This window comes from Diutina rugosa (assembly GCF_008704595.1).
Source record: "Diutina rugosa strain CBS 613 chromosome Unknown scaffold7_size311281, whole genome shotgun sequence".
NCBI classification, from domain to species: domain Eukaryota; kingdom Fungi; phylum Ascomycota; class Pichiomycetes; order Serinales; family Debaryomycetaceae; genus Diutina; species Diutina rugosa.
In genome coordinates, this window is record NW_022995140.1 from 142,179 (window position 1) to 162,546 (window position 20,368).

Genomic DNA, 20,368 nt, shown 5'->3' on the forward strand with positions numbered 1-20,368 from the left:
GAACACTTATATTAAACACTTTGGCCAATTATAGGACTCAGTTTGAGTTATCATAGAGTCCCATAAGCAGTCTGATTTTGTAGGGCTCTTATTTGGAATATTTTTTTCACGTCAGCCTTAAACGCGAGCGAAGGCTATCGCATCACCAACACGTTACCGACCATTCGGCCCATCTTCTCCCAAATCATCGATGAGCTTTATAAAGCAAACAAGCTTTTCGGTGGATTATGCTCCAGCGCTGGTTACCAAGTGGAGACTGTCTCATCTGGGGCTACAGCTCACCTACATTAACCAACCATCGCCTATGGTAAATGGCTATTTTGCTGTTGCCACTGAGATAGCCAATAATCTGGGATGTCCCCACACATTGGAACATTTGGTGTTTATGGGATCAAAAAGATACCCATACAAGGGGCTTCTTGATCTTTTGGGTAATCGTTTATTCAGTTCCACAAATGCTTGGACTCTGGTGGATCAAACGGTGTATACATTAACTCTGGCGGGGTGGCATGGTTTTCGTTCTTTACTTCCTGTTTATCTCGATCATTTGTTGAACCCCACGTTGACAGAAGATGCTTGTCTCACTGAGGTTTATCACATTGATGGCGAAGGCAAAGAGAAAGGCGTCGTGTTCTCAGAAATGCAAGGCATTGAAAATCAAAACTGGTTTGTCACTTATTTAAAAATGCAACAGAAGCTATACCCAGCTCAGCTGGGTTATTCTCTGGAGACTGGGGGTCTTATGTCAGAATTGCGTACACTTACAAATGACCTGATTCGCGAATTCCACAAGTTGATGTATCGTCCGGATAATTTATGTGTTATTATCACTGGGTCCATTGACGAAGCTGAATTATTAGAGACTATGGAGGCCTTTGATGCTCAATTGCCGGCTTTATCATCAACCCCGAACCCACGGCCTTTTGTCGATTCGCCTGCTAGCCATATCGAACCATTGACTGAGTCACAGGTAGTTAAGGTTGATTTCCCCGATAAGGATGAGTCAATGGGAGAATTGTTAATTTCATGGATCGGTCCTCCCGCCGGGGATCTGTTGATCAACGTGGCCGTCGACACTGCAGGTGCTTATTTTAGCGACCTGCCCATTTCGATTTTGAACAAACAATTGGTCGAGGTTGAAAACCCTTCCGCCACTGATATTGACTACACCACTGACGATTACTTGCGCACAACGATGTCATTCACATTCAACGGTGTTCCAACTGAAAAGTTGGATTCATTGGACAAACATATCAAACTGATTTTGCTTGAACACTCCGACCCTGCGGTGTTTGATTTGGCATACATGAAGCAAATTCTTAAGAATCAGCGTCTCAAATTCATCTCATCCACTGAAAAGCTGCCACTGCTATTTTCCAATATTGCTATCTCAGAGTTCATATACGGCAATCCCGACGGGCTGGATTTGAGTAAGTGGATTAAGGACTTGAAGGAATATGATGTGTTGGACAATTGGACTGCTGATCAATGGTGTGCGCTTATTAGACAGTACTTTTGCGAGAATCACTCAATTACCATCTTGGGCTATCCATCAGCTAAATTGAATCGCGAAATCAAGGCCGCGGACAAACAGCGTCTGCGCGAAATCTTGGAGGAGTACGGTCCTTCCGGATTAGCTCAATTGCAAGTTAGACTCGATGAAGCTCTGGCTAAAAATGATACACCCATTCCCGATGAGCTTATTACTTCTTTTGCCAAGCCCGACCCACTGAAGATTGAGTTCATCAATACCAACTCCTACTTGGGGGGTACTTGGAAGAACGTGGTCGATTTGCTGAAAAATGCATATGTTGAAGATCTGCAACTCTCTCAACGCATCCGAGAAGAGAAATTGGAAGGTTCAGCGCCGTTTATGCATTTCGAAGAGTTCAAGCTGCAGTTCACTACTATTAACATAGTTATGCTGCTGACGGCTATCAGGGATTCGCGTCTATTAAGTTATATGCTGATAGTCGAAGAGCTTTTTACGATGTCAGTCATCAAAGATGGTCAATATCTCCCCTACAATGATGTAATCTCTCAACTCAATGATGACTTGATTGAGTTTCAGGTTGACAACGGTTACGAAAACCAGTTTTTGGAATTGATCAATATTAAAGTGAAGTTTGAGGCCTCCAAGTATGAACAAGCAATCTCCTGGCTTAAGTGCATTACACAGAATATCGTTTTTGAACCTCTGCGAGTGAAAGTAATTGTCGAGAAGTTGATAAATTCCTTGTCTGACAAAAAGCGTAACTCAGAATTGATGATGTACTCCTCGAAGTTCAGAAATATTTTCAATGATCAAAGTTTGAGACGTGCTCAAGATCCAATTCAAACGGAAGGGTTTTTCAAAAGTTTACTTGAGAAATTATACAAGGGTGAATTTGAGCCAATTCGAAGAGATCTTGAAGATTTAACCAAACTGCTTTTCACCTTGGAAAATATGAAGATCATTGTTGTTGGTAACATTAAAGATCTTAATCATCCGGTGAAGCTGTGGCAAGCTTTTGTTGATTCTTATGGTTCAGGAGTTGTCCCACGTCCATTCTCAGAATTACCTCGTCTGTACCGCTTCAAGCTGAAGTTGGGTCAAGCCTGCTCTAAGCAAGCTTTCCTTGTCATCTCTCCTGCAGCCGATCTGACCCATTTCATGTCTCATACCCCCATGCCGACTGACTATTTTGATCGTGATCAATTCGCTATTGCTCTTACTCTGGAGTTTTTGGCCACCGTTGAAGGTCCCTTTTGGCGAGGCATTCGTGGTACTGGTCTTGCATATGGGGCTCTGATTAGGCGGAATATGGAAACTGGCTTGCTCGGCTTCTGCATTTATCGCGGTTCGGATGCCAAGCAAGCGTGGCAGGTTGCTAAGGATATCGTGGAGTCGTACGCCAATGGAAAACTCAAAGTGGAAGAATTGGCAATCGAAAATGCTGTGGCAACGATGGTCAACGAATTGGCCAATGGTGTAGAAAATTGTTGGGATGCAGCGCTGTACAAGATTATTGACAATCTTTTCAAACGGCGTGGACCTCATTACGATAAGCATTTCTTGCAACAGATTAAGCAGATCACTCCTGATGATGTTGTTGCCCTGTTGAAAAAGTATTTTGTACCATTGTTCTCCGCCGATAAGTCTATGATTTTTACCAGTATTCCACCTGAAAAGGAAGAAGAGTTCACGATGTTCTTCCTGAAACAAGGCTATGAGATCAACATTGAAAGAATCGAAGTTGATATGCAAGATGACGATAACAACCTGGACTTTAGTCTGGAAGATGATGACAGTGAAGAATCAGAGGAAGAGGAGGAGGAGGAAGAGGAGGAAGAGGAGAAAATGTTGCTTAAAGATGAAAACTCTGATTTAGATTTTGGGAAACAGCATACCAATGGCCAAGACCACCACCACCAATCTGATGCCGAAATTAGACGGAACAATGAAGTACTCAAGCCCATGGGTGACAATGTGCTTAAGCGCACATCTAATGACATTTAACTAGAGGTAATGCACTATAGACATAGAATTTGATTAGTAAACAATTAACCGGGAACTACTCCGCTCGTATTTCATCTTCCGCTTCCTCAAACATCGGTAAACTTTCATTGACATCGTGTCGCATAGTATGCACCAATTGAAGAGAATCCTGGTCGCTTTTATGATACATGACAGAATTTGCAAACATGAGCATAATATCTTTCTGTAGTTGCTTGACCAGTGTGTAGACAGGAGGATTCTTCTGTTTGACTAACTTCAACAACAGCTTCAAGTCTATCGGATGCTTCACAATCAAGCTATAATCAGACTGATCTGCTTTCTTTGGAGGCGTAAGGAATGGGGACGAAAATCTGTGAGCTTGAATCGACGTAATGAGGTTTATGCTGACCTGCTGGAAGCGCTTGTATTGAGCTGGCGTGAGTTCGCGGCGTTCGAGTTTGACAAGCTTGCGTGTTCTCAGGTCACCTGGTTCATCCTCGTGTGTCCTCTTCCTTCGACGAGAAATAATTTCAGGCTCTTTCAGTTCAACTTTAACCTTGGAAGATTTGTGATCTTCCGCTTCGGTCGCATCTTCGGGATCTTTCTCAACTGGACTGTTGCTCTTGGCCTCGCTTTCAGAATTGGTTGTCAGTTGATTAAGTGCTAGATTTGGAGAGTTACTATTGCTATCCACTGAGTTTTGGATATCCTTACCAGGCAACGACTCAGGTTCTTCAATTGTGCCCTCTGTTGTTTTCATATGAGAATCGTCCAGACTCTTTAAAGTAGTCAGCGCATGCTCGCTTGATACGGTTTCGGAAGATGGCTTCTCGGTGGGATTGGCAAAATCTGAATCATGACCATCCTCTCTTTCTTCTGAAACTTTATCGGCTGTGGAAATTGGAGCTTCATCTTTCAGATTTTCATCGTTCACGAGCACTTTACTTTCATCATCTATGTGTCCTTTTCCCTCATCATCTTGAGTATGGATGTTCGAATGATCATGTTCAGCTTCATTAGACCCCTTTTCATCCAGCAAAATCCCATCGCCCTTACCAGGTTCCAAGACGATATCCCCAATAGCATCTTTTGCTGCTTCAGATTGTTCATTTTGAAACTCAGGTTGGTCCTCCAACATCTTGGTTTTGGTTTTTTCTATGCTGGGATTCGGAGTGTCGTTTTCCTCCTTGCTGACAATGACTTCCGACTCCTTTTCTTGTGCTTCTGTCAAAGGACGCTCGTTAACAGAAAGTGCGGCATTCTGAGAGGTCTGCTCTATTTTTTGCTCATTCACATGATCAGAGTCATCAATCATTTCTCCAGATTCATGAGTTTCAGTCAGGTTTGAGCATATGATATTCTCGCCTCCCTTTTCGACAGGCTCACCTGCATTTTCCCCCGTCTCGTGAAGTCCTTCTGTTTTCAAAGAATCAGTAGAAGTTTTCAATTGCTTCTTGGAGTCGTCATGAGCCTCGGTGGTGTCTTTATGAGCATCCTCAGACTTTGTATGGGAAGGTTCACCATCAGTTTGCATTTCATTATTGGTGCATGACAGTGATTCTGTCAAGCTTGTAGCCTCAATTGCGCCATCATTTACGTTTGCTTCGTCAACTTCAACAAGGGCGTCCAGGTCCTGAGGCTTTCCAGAATTGTTATCGTCAACTGGCATACGATTTGAGTCTTCGACTAGTTCGATTACCTTCACTTCGCTTTCTGTAGGTCTATCTTCTTCAACCAAAATAGCATCAATTATTTCCATCTTATCAGTCTTATCGACCAAATCTGAATTGGGATCGACATTTGGTGACAGTGTGTGGATGGCACTATTACCAGCATCTATCAAGTCGTCCAGCGGCATGCTGTTAGTTGCAAATTCAACCACACTATCCAACACGATTCGTTTAAATTCGTGGAGATTAGATTCATCTCGGCAGTCAACTCCGATGATGTCTCCATTCACCTCAACGCCAGGAAACAGACGCAAACACGCCACCATCTTTCTGATATCAATGACTAATCGAGGCTCGGTATTGAGCTTGTCTCGAAGTGTCTCCATGGATTTGACAAATTTCCCCAAATGGAACTGAGCTCGGTGATCTGGCTCTTGATCCTTAAGTCCTTGATTGATGACCAGTGCCACAAGGACTTTAAGAAGAGCATCATTCGAAGGCTGCATCTTCCAATTGATGTTGCGTCACACCTCTGCTTGAATTTTGTAACGTGGTTCCAGCCCCAGTTGTTGGCAGAGTTGCGCTTGTCACTAGTGTTACGTTTTTCGATCAACGCGAGCACAATGAGATTGGCACCAAATAATGAGTGCCGACAAATGCCAGCCAAAATGAGTAGAGTGAATTTGCTTGACTGAAACACTTCAAATGACTGTTAAACGATACAGCTGTTTTTATTGTTGATACACCATAAAGGGTTAAAGATTTTTCTACCTCGATTTCAACCAACATGACTTAATCGTTTGTTCAATATATATACTATTTCACGTTTGTCCTGATTTACTTGAAATTGCCTTGCATCAATTTAGCATTTTGTTCTTGGAAACGTTGGCCGACTCTTTCACTGTGCTTCAAGAACTTTTCCGAGCATTTGGCGATACATTGGGATTCCTTCGAAGTCAACGATGCGGAGGTGAAGTCGTTCACACAATCATCGAAGCATCTCGACACCAAGTTGGAGTAGAGAGTCATGAAATCTTTCATTTGCTTCTGCTCCACGATTTGTTGGAACTCTTGTTGCTCCTTAACGTTCAACTGATCCATGATTTATAGGCGATGGGTAAGTGGGTACAACACTGATTGCGCTAGTCTCAATTTTTCGCACACCAAAGAGCAGATGAGGCAGTGGCGAATAGGAAATGGCAGGAATTGAATTTCTTAAACGAAACCACCAGAACACCGCAAGCTTCCAAACTTCGAGGATTTAACTTTATCATCCACACGTTCAGTTCAGTACAATACTACGGCAATGATAAAAAAGGACATCGATCTCTGAAAAAATGAAAATCTCTTTGGCGGGGAATCGAACCCCGATCTCCCGCGTGACAAGCGGAAATACTAACCGTTATACTACCAAAGATATGCGACTTTTAATTGATTGGAACCAACTCTATCGTTCTTGAACTCTTGTAGAGTAGGTTCCAAAAGCGAATTTAGTACAGTTGGCTAGTACGTTGTAAAAAAAAAAGACATGGCTCAATTTCCGGTGGTTTTCTGCCGTCGAACACCTGTTTACAGAGCATCTGGCTTTTCACATTCTCTCTGCCTATTAAGTTTCCGCCGCTGCTGGCCTCTCAGACTGCATGGCATCGAGACCGAAGGCGTAACAAACACTTGAGATTCTTTAAGATGTAAGTAAGATTCCAGATTAGACACCAATTCACAATTAAGGATAAGAAAAACAAAAATCCACGAACATGCACTGGGAACATTAGAAGCAATTGAGCATAGTCAATGAGATGTATAATACTAGGCAAATAAAAGGGCAGTAAGCTTACGGTATTAGTCTGCACCTGTGATAGAACGTGAGTACAACAAAAGTAGATTAAGCACCTCAACTCACATAGTCAAGTGGTATTTATGGGAGGGCAGTTGTGGGGATTTTATCTTGGAAGATCAGATTCACCTAGCCAGAAGTGAACCGATCTATTAATCAAACAAAACGTCTTCCATGAATGATCTAGGACATGTAGCGTTGAGATGATTTTCGGTGCACATCCATCGATGGGTAGTACGGTGCCCTGTCGAGATTCACTATATACATTAATCAACAGGTGCACGATTCGGGAACTCTAGGGAATGGTATAACATCTTTAACATTGTCCATTGCAGACAAGTAGCACACTAATCGCTCAAATCCCAAACCAAACCCACCATGAGGAACTGTTCCATTCTCTCTCAAAGAAAGATACCACTGCATGTCATCGATGTTCATACCTCTCAGCAACATCTCTTGCTTCAAGGGGTCCAATTGCCATTCTCTCAACGAGCCTCCAACTAGCTCGCCTATTTCGGGGATGATTAAATCAAAACACGCCACAGTGGGTCTTGATTCATCAAAGATTTTCAGTTTAGGCATGTAAAACGGTTTTTGTTCTTGGGGGTAATCCGTAATAAATACTGGCAGCTTGAAATGGGAACCCGCGAGCCATTTCTCATGTGCAGTGGATATCGAGTCCCCCCATACGACGTTGGCTTCACCTGGCATATATTTGGCAATAAGATCAATTGCGTCCAGGTACGTTATGGTATTCCATTGGCCTCTCATCAACTCAAATCTTCTGGAAATCTCTTCACGATCCTTCGGATCAAAACGCAGATCGATCAAGTCTGGGATATCGTTAGCTACCACCAGCTTGATCATGCTTTCCACAAAATTAGTCAATTGTTGGACATCATCTATAAAGCTTATCTCAGCTTCGAGCATCCAAAACTCTGATAGATGGCGATTGGTGTGACTCATTTCAGCGCGAAAGCAAGGCGTAAGTGTCCAAACTCGTGAAAGCAGTTGAGACAAGACCTCAAGATGTAGTTGAGACAGCACAGTAAGGTAAGTGTCTTTTTCAAAGAACTCGCTAGACTTTTCCACTTTGAATGTTTCTCCTGCACCTTCACAATCCAGCGATGTCAATACAGGTGGATTAACTTTGATAAAATCACGTTCGACGAAAAACTTCAGTAACCGGGCTTCAAGAGTCAGCCGTAATCTCAACACTGAGGCCAAAGTTTGGGTACGATGCCGGAGTGTGGGGAGACTCCTCAAAGTCTGCACATTGATCTTCTTCTTTTGAATCGGGTAGGAATCTGGAACGTCACCGATTATCTTCACTGAGTCCATGAGGAGTTCATACTCTTGTCCTTTACCCCGAGATTCTGTGACTCGTCCCACTGCAGCGATACTTTGTCCCACTTTCAATGGATAAGCCTCGAGAAATTTCAGAGGGTCTTTAAACACAGCGGCCATTGATTTGCCAGACCCATCCAGAATATCGGCGAACCCAACGTTTTTCAGATGACGAACAGACTTAACGTGACCATACACCGTAACGTTGGACTTTGCTCCTTGGCGCAAAACCTGTTTGATGGAGTTCGGAAGCATCAACCTTGGTGGTAAAAGTCGCGCGACGGGCGGGCATCACTGTCTTAAAGGTTATCACTGAGTTCACCAATGGTTCACTCCCATCATACCCATTCCGGACAATATGTGGCTCATGCAATTGATCTGCTAGATGATATGGTGGCATTAGCCCATTTGAAAGGTTTCACTACGTTTTGTTTGACTGAGCACATGCCCCGCCTTGTATATCTATACCCCGAGGAGATCGATCGAGATTATACTATTGACTCATTGTTTGCTACGTTCGAAGAGTATTTGGTCCACGCCACCCGACTCAAGGAGCAGTATAGGGGGAAAATGCAAGTGCTTGTAGGGTTCGAAGTTGAAGGCACCAACACGGACCACTTGGCGTTGGCTAACAAAATTAGACAAAACCCACTGGTGGATATGTGTGTGGGGCTGGTGCATTTTGTCGAAGAAATACCCATTGACTTTGATAGAGAGTTGTGGGAAGAGGCCTGCCGTAAGTGTGGTGGGGTTCGTCAATTATACTTGCGGTATTTCGAAACGCAACATGCAATGTTGAAGGCGGTCAAGCCTGAAGTAGTGGGTCACTTTGATCTCATTCGACTTTATACTAAGGAAGGAGAAGCGCCCACAGATTTAAAACAGTGGCCGGAGGTATGGCAACAAATTCAGACAAACATCGATTTGATCAATCTCCAAGGAGGCTTAATCGAATTGAATTCAAGTGCCATACGCAAAGGATGGCTCACTCCTTACCCCCAAAATGATGTTGCTGAGGAAGTAAAGCGACGCGAGGGTCGGTTTTGTCTTTCTGACGATTGTCACAGTTTGAAACAAGTAGGTCTCAATTACGGACCGGTTATCGATTACGCCAAAGCAATAGGCATCGAATACCTATATGAACTTGGTCCCAATCGCGAGGCGCTGCCTGTTGCTCTTACCGATGTCAAAAACCTTCACAGCTCTAATATCCATTTGGAAGATGCCTACATGAGATTTGGTAGTCATCTGAATTAAACTATAGACTGTCGTTGAAGAATTTATGCTGATCTCGTGTGAGGGCCTCGCCTATAGTAGAAGGCCCACCAATAGAAGCCCGACAATGCCTCCGGGTCCATGACAGTAAGCCATGTTAAATGCAGTGGTAGACAGATCGTAAAGTATTGGTTGATTAGGATTCACCGAGGCATTGATGTAGGAATGGGATGTGTGATTGTAGCGATAGTTTGAATTGTAACCAGTGTCAAACCCAACTATTTCGGAAGGACGTGACACAAACCCAGATATTATGTCCACCATCAAAGGGTTTTGGATCGCAGTGCCTGTCGCCGGAACACTAGCATCATCATTCATGGTGGATAACTATCTGGGAAAGTGTGGGGCAAATGTCGATATAGTTGTGCAACTTGATAACATGACGTCATAAACAGGACGGTGCTCGCAACACATTCAACAATCCCCTTGCATGAAAGATACAGGCTGGTATGGGCGCAAAAACATACGCAATGATTGAATGTAGCAACAATCATGCTTGTACCAGAAATGAAACAATGGTCATCACTATGCCGCATTACATGGGCGTATTATTGCCTGTGCACAGAGACTAGTCGCAATTACGAGTTGACATGACAACATCCAAACACAACGATACGCGTCATCGCATATATGCAATTGGGCAGGTCATGTTTTCACCACCGTTGTACATCCTGGATAACTAAAGATGACCAGCCCGTTTGACAAAGGAATGAGTCTTTTCAAAGGCATTGGGGTTTCGGGAAGCGTACCGGAGGCCCGTGCACCACTCGTCACGTCAATGACCGTGAAAGAATCCTTGCCTCCAATCACAAGATAATTTCCAACATTTGCAAGTTGCAAGTAAGGGTTATTGTCATAAAGATTAGGCCCCAAGTCAACCACCGAGCCATCATCGTTGACTCGGAGCAATTGATGGGTATTTGTCTCGACAATGTTCCATCTTGCAAACGACCATACCCTCACTAGATTAGCCGACAACTGGGGGCCGGGCTCAAGTTTGCCGAACTTTGTTACAAAGAAAGGTCTCCCCTGATTGCATCCTATGCCCACAACTTGAGATTTTGCAGACCAGACTTCAGCACCATCAACATTAAATTGGGCTTCGCGTAAAGGAATAGACAATCCACCCATGCTACAATGAACGATGAGATGATGGCGACAGATGTGAACTTTGACATTGCCAAGATTGCACCTTTTTCTTATTGAAGTCAATGGATCAGCATACCAGTATCCATCACCGGGGTCGAGCTGACGCATGAGTTGGAACATCTCAACGTTTCCTTTCCCATGTGTCACTTTTAACAAAAAGTTGATGCGGGTGACAATTTCGGGGATGTTGGTCGATGCAGAAAGCACCGTTCGATCTAAACCAAATAGAGAGGAAAGCATCTTTGAGTGACGAGGGTATTTTGCTGCTATTTGGCACACGGCTCGCAAAAGCGATTCGGTAAGATCCACTTGACGATGGAAAATCATGGGAAAATAGGACAAGTCTCCGTGGAATGACACGGGAACACACCACCAGATCCAGTTATCCTCTATTATAGGAATCAGGGGAAGCACTTCAACCTCGAGCTCATGATTTGTAACACCCACAGCTTGCTTCCGGGCCAAATATTCATTAAGTTTTGCATTGTGAACTTCCTGATCATCTATAAGCAAATGGCCTGGAACATTTACCTGTGAGGACTCGGCGTAAATGACTTTATAATCAGGTGACCAACTACACAACCATTGACCTTGGGGATATTGCTTCACGCAGGTAGTGTAGGCATTCAATTTGATGCTTTGAAGCAAATTGAACTGAACACCTTTGAACCCTTGTAGTCTCCCCAACATCAACTGACAAAGTGACGCCGACCAGGGTGCTTGTTGGATATCGGTTTTGGTTGGATCATCCTTGCGACAGGTATCGAGTGCACGTTGTTTCCGCTTCTGGGACTGGACCGAGTTATTGTGATATTTTTGTGTCGACCCCTGGAGTGCCCCGTTAACTGTACGAAAGTACTTTTTGCGATCTGGGTCCCAAGTAAAGCCAGGGATGGCGGGTGGGTCTGGCATGTAAGGCTTCCGATGCCCCTGTGCACGCGATAACGCTTATCTCATCACCGGATGTCGCGCTCACAAAGAAAATCGCCCTGTCAACTCAGTGCTGCCTAACGGCACATGGAAGAAACCCAGCCCAAAATTTCCTCGATGAGCTGGCGGGGTAATGCCAGGGCGTTGGGGGCACCTGGTTAATGCTGACATGACTGTTGGAAGTCCGACGGGTGCATTAGCGTTCTACACCTCTCAACGCAGTGGTCGCGTGTGTCCATCTATTTGACTGAGATTAGCAAGGGGGGATTGTCTGGTGTCGTCAATGATAACCGATACCGCGCCCACATCCGCAAGTCGATTTCAACATATGCTAACGCACTACCCCACGATTTTAGACCTTCATCAGTTTTGTACCTGTTCTTTTGATTACCGTAACAGGCATGTCCGCGAGACTCTTGCAGCCATCAATGTTCCCCGCATGCAAGAACAGGAAAATCCTAAGCTGACCTAGGGGAAACCGTTTTAGGGAATTCAGTGCGACAAGCTTGTCTATCATAGTGAGAGTGTGGACAAACAACCTACAGAGCATCCCAGAGTAGTACTCTAGTGCTAGATATCTCCTTTCCACCTACTCAGACTCTAGTTTGATTGAAGGGAGGCACCGAGGTAGGCAGGTACGGCTCACTCGTTCTTCTGCGTAGCCGTGTCATGGAAATTTAAAGTTGGCACCGCGCTCACAACCAGTCTATTTAGAGTAATGTTTTCTCAAGATCTGAGGCAAGTTCGTATCGTATTTAGAGACATGAATATGGTGGGGTATATTTGTTCTTGAGGTTTTCTCGATTTGAAACAACACAGGTAAAAGGTTCTACTCGCTGGCAGAATAGCTTCCTTACGCCATGTCTGACAAATATCCTGATCCACCGTCTCCAGCCGCTGGTATCATCCATTTGATTACCAACCTCCGTCCAGGGCCTCCCGATAGAGGCACCGGTATTGTCAACCATATTGGCTTGGCTTACGGTCTTTTAGGAGACACTGTTCCCCCTACACTTGTGGAGTATGCCGTTGGCATTCAAAACAACTTGTTCGGGAACTATCCTACCAAAAAAGATGTCGCTCCCAGTATATTGTTTGCTGTGATATTTGGCCTCATCTTTTTTGTTCACCTAGGAATATTCATCGTCAATTGCCTGCGGGGACATTACTTCTGGATATCGTTGGCGTGGATCTTCTACTCGATGTTGAAAACTTGTGGGTGGGCGCTTCGAGCACAATGGGGGCAGAATATCGTCAAGCTTAATGGAGGGTTGGCACTGGAGTTTCTACTTATCATTGGGTTTCTCATCATAGCCTCGTTCAATTTGATGCTAGCGCAACGGTTATTCACCTGGCGGCACCCTGTGGGTGGGTCCCGTAAATTATTCTGGGGTTTTATGATTGGTACGTATTTTGTCGTCATCGTCATTCTCGTGGTGGCGTTGGTGGCCTCGTTTGTGCCCTATCTTAATTTCTTGCTGACGTCGACGTATGAAGCTTACCAATGGGTGGTAAAAGTCACTGGTATCTTCATGGTTTTGTACCCCTTGTTGACAGTGGCGTTGTTAATCTTGCTGTACTGGGCGCCCACCTCTAATGATGAGCTGTTATACACTTACCAGCCGTGGTGGATTGAGTCGTTTGCGCCCACTTATTTCGTTCGTAAGGGAGCGGCCCAGGAGGCCGAAGAGACGTTCATGAAGCGTAACTCGAGCCACCGTCACGCTATTCGTGTCATCGCCGCCACGCACCACCACTACAACAGTGTCGAGGGTTTAACTAATCAGCGTGGTACCCTTAAGCATAATGTTCTGATGGGATTATTGTGCATTTCCACCTTGTTACTTATGATCAGTGCCCTTGGTCGGTGTGTCGTGGTGTGGCAGGCGCGGTTATCCCGTGACGCCAGTCCCGCTGCTCTGATTACATTCATGTATTTCTGCTGGGGGGTGTTTGAAGTGATTATCAACGTGCTTTACATCTTGGGGCGGGTGGATTTGCGGTTCTACCGTCCCGATGTCTTGCCGGCCAAGGTGCGGGCGATCATCACCGCCGAGCAATCGGTGTACAACTCCGACGACGAAGAATCGGACCACGAAGTCGACGGGCCCGACTATCCCCGACAAGGGGGCTACTACGCCCGCGAAAAGTCCCCCGTTCATGGCGACTATTACGACGAAGAGAAGGGCCACGGTGGCTACTACGGCGACGGCTCCGACATCGACCTGTACACCAGCGAAGACAGTCGTCTTGATTTCCAGGATCATGGCAAGCACGATCCCTTCGACACCAGGTTCGATTCGGACCTGGCGCGCTCGTTGGGTTCGGGGTCGTTGACGCTGCGGTCCCATCTAGACATTTCGGTGATGGACGACAAACTGTACCTCAGTCGGTCGCCCCTGCCACCATACCCTGCTGATAGAAAGCATCACCGTGACGACGAAAGTGAATTTAATTTCTAGATTCGTTTGATTTGATATCATACACGTTTGAATTTATATGACATTAGCCCCGATGCGTGTAGTTAGTGGCTCGAGATGCCGCGTAATTGCATCGCCACCTGAGCAGCGGTAGTGGCAGTATACGTGCAGTGACGTACAGGATACATGGAGGCAGTTCGCCAATCATAGCATGTCACTGGCTATTGTCTGTTGGCTTTGAGGCTCGGCAAGCCCAGGCGGTTGAGACATTTTTCACCGGTACGATGAGAGGCAGCTACTTTAGACTCACGGCTCCGCGGGCTAGGCAACCAAACTCGCTAAGGGGGCTAATTACAGAGTGCCTCGAAGGTAGCCGACAGCCGCTACTTAGTCGTCAGGTCCACCTGGGCCGGGGTCCATCATACGCCAAGTTTTCGCTTATTGGGAGCAATTGCGTCCTGCATAATGCCAAAATTTTCTCAACGTATAAAAAAGCCAATATCGGCATCGACCATCGTCCTCAATCTAAATTCATGTCTGAAGTTAGTCAAACCCACCCCGCGATCAAGGACGGCTGGTTCGCTGAAATCCTGGACACGATGTGGCCCGGTCAGGCCATGTCGTTGAAGGTGGACAAGATCTTGTACCAGGGCAAGTCGAAGTACCAAGACGTCCTCGTGTTCAAGCTGGAAACCTACGGCAACGTCCTCGTCCTCGACAACTGCATCCAAGTCACCGAACGTGACGAGTTTGCCTACCAAGAAATGATCACTCACTTGGCGATGAACTCCCACCCTAACCCCAAGAAGGTGTTGGTCATCGGTGGTGGTGACGGTGGGGTGTTGCGGGAAATGTTGAAGCACAAGTCGGTCGAAGAAGCGTGGTTGTGCGACATTGACGAAGACGTCATCAAGGTCTCGAAGCAATTCTTGCCTGAAATGGCCAAGGCCTACGACGACCCCCGCGTCAAGGTTCACATTGGCGACGGCTTCAAGTTCTTGGACGAATACAAGAACACCTTCGACGTCATCGTCACCGACTCGTCTGACCCTGAAGGTCCTGCTGAATCGTTGTTCCAAACACCTTACTTCCAATTGTTGCACGATGCGTTGACCGAAAACGGTGTCATCACCACCCAAGCGGAAAACATCTGGTTGCACATGCCCATCATCAAGAAGTTGAAGGCTGACTGCAAGACCATCTTCCCGGTGGCTGAGTACGCCTACACCATGATCCCCACCTACCCTTCGGGTTCGATTGGGTTCATGGTGTGCTGCAAGAACAAGAACACCAACGTGCGGGAACCGGTGCGGTTCGACTGGGACCCTGAGTTCGTCAAGGCTAACTTCAAGTACTATAACGAGTCGATCCACAAGGCTTCGTTTGTGTTGCCTCAATGGGCTGACGCTGAACTCAACTCGGAATGACACTCCTTCTTATATCGGTAGCTTGGGTCCGATTGGGTCCAAATAGTTATGATTATGAGAAATGAATGTTATGACACAATTGCATAACGTAGGGGATAAACTTTCTCCCGGGTACGTGCCGATGTAGCCACCACATTCCCTGTAAATGTTAAAGCTCGGGCCGAACTTAATTGTCTGTTTGCGCTCACGTGCTGCGCCGCACCTAGAAAAGATCTTGACGACCACACGAGGCTGAGTGTAATCAATTAGGTGGAGGGTAGCCTGTTTTGCAGTATACCGTGACTGCCAGTCTAAATTACCCGCGCGGTTAGGGACATCCAATGGTTTTGTTGCTCTTATTCACTCAGTTATCAAATGATTTAATCCGTCAAACTCCACATCCCACCGATTGCACTTTTGCACAGCCGTCACCCTCGAAGTAGGCTGATGCATAAACTCCACAGGGCTCTCAACAAAGTCATGGCGTGGGAATGATGATACGAGAAAATAGTGGTAGCCCCCGTTCAGTATAAATATGGTGCAAAATCTGCTCAATTGTCGATTTCAAATCAAACCATGCTGTACACCGACTCAATCGATCTCAAGGAAGGAAGAGCCATTTCTGCTCCTCCCGGGCCCCGTCCGGAAATGAAAGTAACTAACTTCGCCCGCACCTACGAGACCCCCGACAAAGGCACCTACGCCCTGCTTATTGAATCTTGTGGTAAGTTTTTCGGCTGGTGGGGTATCTGGTGTATCTTTTGTGAGTCTCCTTACAAGGAGGTCCGTCAAGGTGAGGTTGGCTTGGTCGAAAAGTTCGGGGCTCTTTCCCGTACGGTGGAACCAGGGTTGTGTACCATCAACACCTGGTCAGAGAAGCTTACTCGAGTATCGGTGAAGGTGAACATTGATGAATTGCCCCAGCTCACGTGCTTTTCAAAGGACAATGTGTCGATTTTGGTGACGTCGGTGGTGTACTACAACATTGTCGACCCGTTTAAGGCCATCTACGACATTTCCGACATCAACATGGCCATCAGAGAACGAACGCAGACGACATTGAGGGATGTGATCGGCAACCGCTCGCTTCAAGATGTGGTGGAGAAACGGGAAGAGATTGCCCAAGACATCGAAAAGATCATCTCCAAGATCGCATTCGACTGGGGGGTTCATGTGGACTCAATTTTGATTAAGGACTTGACGCTTCCCAAAAACGTCCAGGAATCATTGTCTAAAGCCACTGAGGCCAAGCGAATCGGTGAGTCTAAGATTATCAATGCACGGGCTGAAGTGGAGCTGGCTAAGTTGATGAGAAAGGCCGCTGACATCTTGGCGTCGAAGCCGGCTATGCAAATCCGCTACCTCGACGCCTTACAAGCGGTGGCGAAGAATGCTGGTCTGAGAGTGATTTTCATGCCATCGTCACAAGAGGTCGAACGCTTATCTGAGGGGGCGACTTATCTGGGCAACCCAGATAAAGCGAAGCCCGTCGACCTCGAGATGGATGACCAATGGGACAAGCACCAAGACAAGTTCCAGCAATTGCAGCCCGTTCGTCGCGATAACAGCGGCATCATGAATACCGTGGCGGTTAACGAGGCTCTCTACCAATGAAATGAGAGTACTGACGATGTTTACGAAGTATTTACCAACTATAATGTGACGAAGTAATAATAGTCATGCATGCATGTCTTTGTAGTGTATCGTGCAATTGTCTCGGCAAAGCCTTGATGTCCCGATTCGTCAACAGAATTTTCTCGTGGCAGTATAAACTTTTAGTGCGATTTCTCCTGAAGTGCGCATCGTCTAGCTAAGTGTCATGTCGGACGACCATTCGTGGGTTAGTCAACTCAGAGCACTACCCACACGAGCAAACCATATGCTCAAGGTGGATTACATCGATGTCAATCTCAACAACTCCCGCAAGCTTATGGGAAACATCAACCAGCTCGGCGAAACCACCGACCACGCCGTCGACAACCATCAAGCGTTAGTCGATGCACTCGCACCCCTCCAAGTGGTGAATCACGAGCTTGCCTGGCTAACCGCCGATATCGGGACACCGCCGCAGCCATCGCCGGCGCCAGTGGCTGCGGCCAGTATCGGAGAGAATGACTCCGGCAGGCTGTCTCAGTGAAAAAATTTCAGCATAGCCTCATGCCATCGTTGCTTAAACAATCACAATTTTTCCTTAAATAGTTTACCCGTCGTGATTCTCGCATAACAGCAGCTGGACTGATATAACCTGGAAACGTGGAGATCCGTAAATAGTAGGAATGAGACGCGATAGTTTCACTTTGGGTGTAGGTTGGTGATCATTAACTGTCGGATATGGCCGCTCACGTGGAGATAAACCGCCGTTGTGGCCGCAGCATCGCGCAGCCACTGTGTGCTGAGTGCAGCTACAAACATAATTGTACCTGCCCCTCCATCAACATTTTATCTCCGTTGATGGTATGAGACATCGGTCCGATATCCGGGGTAGGCTTTGGAGGGTATTTTCTTGGCATCGTTGTTGTATGAACCTTTAAGCGGTGGCCACATCGTCGAGACCGGGACCCGTCGCTGGCTTACGAGATAAATACCCCTTACATAGCTAGTAATTACCGAGCCTCTCTGCCAAAAACCACACATGGTGAGACATTCAGCAGCCAGTGTCACTATTAAATCCCTAAAACAACCGTCGATGACTATTCAGCCGCATCGTGGAGGATTGTGCTGACCTTAGTCATGAAGTTATCTGTGGCATACGAGCTGTCGGGGGTCTATAGATTACGGGAGATAAAAAAAAAAAAGAGACTTTGATAATCCCTCGGTTAGGCGGGATTTACGACTCGAAAATCCTAAAGCAACGCCAATAAGTAGAAGTCCAAGTCAATACACTAGTAACCCCCGCTTATGGGAACGCAATCGTCATGATTTCATTTTTATGTGCAGGTGTCATAGCTCGAGACCTCTCCTTTCCTTAATCTATAAGCATCCTGCACATAAAGCGGTGATGCACGACTTTTAAAATATACACTTTCATCACCACTGCCACTACCGTCCTCTCCCGTTCTTGGCTGATAATACGCGCCCGGCAATGGTAAAGGAGGAGATTTTTAATTTCTTATCGTCCCCAGAGGAGGACAATGGCGTGCCTCTGTTTTCAATCGAGGAAATGACGGTTAGTGAGACGGTCATGGGCAACGACTACCTCCACCCCAATGATTTCCTCAACCCCAATACCCCCGGTCACTCGGCCCATTCCGACGTTGGCAGCCACTTGGGCACCCCCCTGGTGTACCTGGCCACGCTGGATGCCCTGTCGCTCGTCAACTCCCCGTACTACGACGCCATCTCCTACCATCTGGCCAACCCTCCGGCAGGCTCGTATATCGAAGAGCAAAACAACCATTTGAGTTTACAATATAACCGCAGTGGCCAACAAGCTCCCCCGACGTTTGATATCTCGACGTTTGACCAGGAAATCCCCTTGGGTCAACTGGTACTGTCAACCAACTTGCCGGGACTCCTGTACGACACGCTGGGGCTGGGGTTTGACCCCAACGCCTTTTTGAGTCAACAGGCCACCCCACAATCGTTCCACAGTGCCAACAGTCCGAGTAGTCCGAACTATGGCCAAGGTGCCGGTGTGGGGGGCAGTCAACTTTCTCAGTACCAGGAACCTCACGTACCAACTGCTCCCACGATTGAACAACTGCCGATGTCGTTTAGCAAGTTAACGGAGAACAACCTTCTGGCATACAACCAACAACAAACCCACACCGATGACGGTCTTCTATCTACGAGATATAACTCGCAGCTGTTTCCTGTTATCAACATCCAGCAAGCACCAGAACTCACGGCGGCTAAGACACCTTCGTTGTTCTCAAATTCTCTGGCAAACTCGTCAGTTAACTCGCTCAAACCGAAGCTGGAACTGAATTATAATCTCGTTCCCAATTCACATCTTGTGACGCTGCCTGGCTCCGTTATCAGTGATCTGGGCCATCTTCAGCCTGACGATTCTCAACGTCGAGGACGCAAGTTCTCGCAGAACTCGAGCCGCAGTCGTGGTCCTCTGCGACTGCCGGTTCGTGATACCCTTCTGCCAGCTAGAAGTGACATTCTGAGTCATTCGGAAGTCAGCAATAATGGATCTGTTAGTATTAACGGTACCACTAACCGCGAAAAGATCTTGGAGTTGGCCCTGCCCAATGTCCTGCTGAAGCGAACTCAAAAGCACCCCAGTGTTTACGCTTGTCATCTTTGCGAAAAGAGGTTCACCCGACCATACAATTTGAAGCTGCATCTACGAACACATACCGACGAGCGACCATTCATCTGTAACGTTTGTGGGAAAGCCTTTGCTCGACAACATGATCGTAAGCGACACGAGGAGTTACACACGGGTGAGAAGAAGTTCCAGTGTAAAGGTGTTCTCAAGGATGGCACTCCCTACGGGTGTGGTCGGAAGTTTGCTCGAGCTGATGCTTTGCGGCGACACTTCCAAACCGAAGCGGGTAAGGAGTGTATTAGGATGTTGATTGAGGAGGAAGAGTTCGAAAAGGGCGTGAACGCAGCTGACTTACTTGACCCTCTGAATTACGGTTTGCCCAGTGTTGCAATTCTGCCACCCCCAGACAATTAAGAATGCGTGTTAGCCACATCATCTACTGTCTCGATTGCTGGCAAGGTCGTATCATGTGATGGACACCATGAGGCGATCTATCCGGAGAGCAATAGATTAAGTCTATGTGTGTAACCCTAAGAAATGCTTCATTGGGTTGCACTTTGGACGAAACTAATTATGCGCAGGCAACTGGGATTTAGATTACCCGTTTATTTCCTGTTATATTGACGATGTATTTGTAAGT

The 20,368-nt window shown here is 46.4% G+C and overlaps 12 protein-coding genes across 12 annotated transcripts; 7 read left to right on the forward strand and 5 right to left on the reverse strand. All coding sequences in view use genetic code 12, as the record gives it.

Moving 5' to 3' along the window:
* Window positions 1–190: 190 nt before the first annotated feature.
* Window positions 191–3,499, forward strand: DIURU_002842 (uncharacterized protein; the record flags this gene model as incomplete). The annotated part of the gene is made up of 1 exon (XM_034155538.1): window positions 191–3,499. The coding sequence occupies one exon, from the start codon at window positions 191–193 to the stop codon at window positions 3,497–3,499; it is 3,309 nt and encodes a 1,102-aa protein (XP_034012373.1).
* A 55-nt stretch (window positions 3,500–3,554) lies between these two features.
* DIURU_002843 (uncharacterized protein) lies at window positions 3,555–5,654 on the reverse strand (the record flags this gene model as incomplete). The annotated part of the gene is made up of 1 exon (XM_034155539.1): window positions 3,555–5,654. One exon carries the CDS (start codon window positions 5,652–5,654, stop codon window positions 3,555–3,557), a length of 2,100 nt encoding a protein of 699 aa, XP_034012374.1.
* A 331-nt stretch (window positions 5,655–5,985) lies between these two features.
* Window positions 5,986–6,249, reverse strand: TIM9 (protein transporter; the record flags this gene model as incomplete). The annotated part of the gene is made up of 1 exon (XM_034155540.1): window positions 5,986–6,249. The coding sequence occupies one exon, from the start codon at window positions 6,247–6,249 to the stop codon at window positions 5,986–5,988; it is 264 nt and encodes an 87-aa protein (XP_034012375.1).
* Window positions 6,250–7,252: 1,003 nt separating this feature from the next.
* Window positions 7,253–8,584, reverse strand: DIURU_002845 (asparagine--tRNA ligase; the record flags this gene model as incomplete). Its single annotated transcript, XM_034155541.1, has 1 exon — window positions 7,253–8,584. The coding sequence occupies one exon, from the start codon at window positions 8,582–8,584 to the stop codon at window positions 7,253–7,255; it is 1,332 nt and encodes a 443-aa protein (XP_034012376.1).
* Window positions 8,585–8,653: 69 nt separating this feature from the next.
* On the forward strand, window positions 8,654–9,586 carry DIURU_002846 (histidinol-phosphatase; the record flags this gene model as incomplete). The annotated part of the gene is made up of 1 exon (XM_034155542.1): window positions 8,654–9,586. The coding sequence occupies one exon, from the start codon at window positions 8,654–8,656 to the stop codon at window positions 9,584–9,586; it is 933 nt and encodes a 310-aa protein (XP_034012377.1).
* Window positions 9,587–9,637: 51 nt separating this feature from the next.
* On the reverse strand, window positions 9,638–9,922 carry DIURU_002847 (uncharacterized protein; the record flags this gene model as incomplete). Its single annotated transcript, XM_034155543.1, has 1 exon — window positions 9,638–9,922. The coding sequence occupies one exon, from the start codon at window positions 9,920–9,922 to the stop codon at window positions 9,638–9,640; it is 285 nt and encodes a 94-aa protein (XP_034012378.1).
* A 327-nt stretch (window positions 9,923–10,249) lies between these two features.
* DIURU_002848 (uncharacterized protein) lies at window positions 10,250–11,665 on the reverse strand (the record flags this gene model as incomplete). The annotated part of the gene is made up of 1 exon (XM_034155544.1): window positions 10,250–11,665. The coding sequence occupies one exon, from the start codon at window positions 11,663–11,665 to the stop codon at window positions 10,250–10,252; it is 1,416 nt and encodes a 471-aa protein (XP_034012379.1).
* Window positions 11,666–12,543: 878 nt separating this feature from the next.
* DIURU_002849 (DUF3112 domain-containing protein) lies at window positions 12,544–14,145 on the forward strand (the record flags this gene model as incomplete). The annotated part of the gene is made up of 1 exon (XM_034155545.1): window positions 12,544–14,145. One exon carries the CDS (start codon window positions 12,544–12,546, stop codon window positions 14,143–14,145), a length of 1,602 nt encoding a protein of 533 aa, XP_034012380.1.
* Window positions 14,146–14,636: 491 nt separating this feature from the next.
* On the forward strand, window positions 14,637–15,530 carry SPE3 (spermidine synthase; the record flags this gene model as incomplete). Its single annotated transcript, XM_034155547.1, has 1 exon — window positions 14,637–15,530. The coding sequence occupies one exon, from the start codon at window positions 14,637–14,639 to the stop codon at window positions 15,528–15,530; it is 894 nt and encodes a 297-aa protein (XP_034012381.1).
* A 555-nt stretch (window positions 15,531–16,085) lies between these two features.
* On the forward strand, window positions 16,086–17,123 carry DIURU_002851 (uncharacterized protein; the record flags this gene model as incomplete). The annotated part of the gene is made up of 1 exon (XM_034155548.1): window positions 16,086–17,123. One exon carries the CDS (start codon window positions 16,086–16,088, stop codon window positions 17,121–17,123), a length of 1,038 nt encoding a protein of 345 aa, XP_034012382.1.
* Window positions 17,124–17,328: 205 nt separating this feature from the next.
* Window positions 17,329–17,646, forward strand: DIURU_002852 (uncharacterized protein; the record flags this gene model as incomplete). The annotated part of the gene is made up of 1 exon (XM_034155549.1): window positions 17,329–17,646. One exon carries the CDS (start codon window positions 17,329–17,331, stop codon window positions 17,644–17,646), a length of 318 nt encoding a protein of 105 aa, XP_034012383.1.
* A 945-nt stretch (window positions 17,647–18,591) lies between these two features.
* Window positions 18,592–20,142, forward strand: CRZ1 (DNA-binding transcription factor; the record flags this gene model as incomplete). Its single annotated transcript, XM_034155550.1, has 1 exon — window positions 18,592–20,142. The coding sequence occupies one exon, from the start codon at window positions 18,592–18,594 to the stop codon at window positions 20,140–20,142; it is 1,551 nt and encodes a 516-aa protein (XP_034012384.1).
* Between the last annotated feature and the right edge of the window lie 226 nt (window positions 20,143–20,368).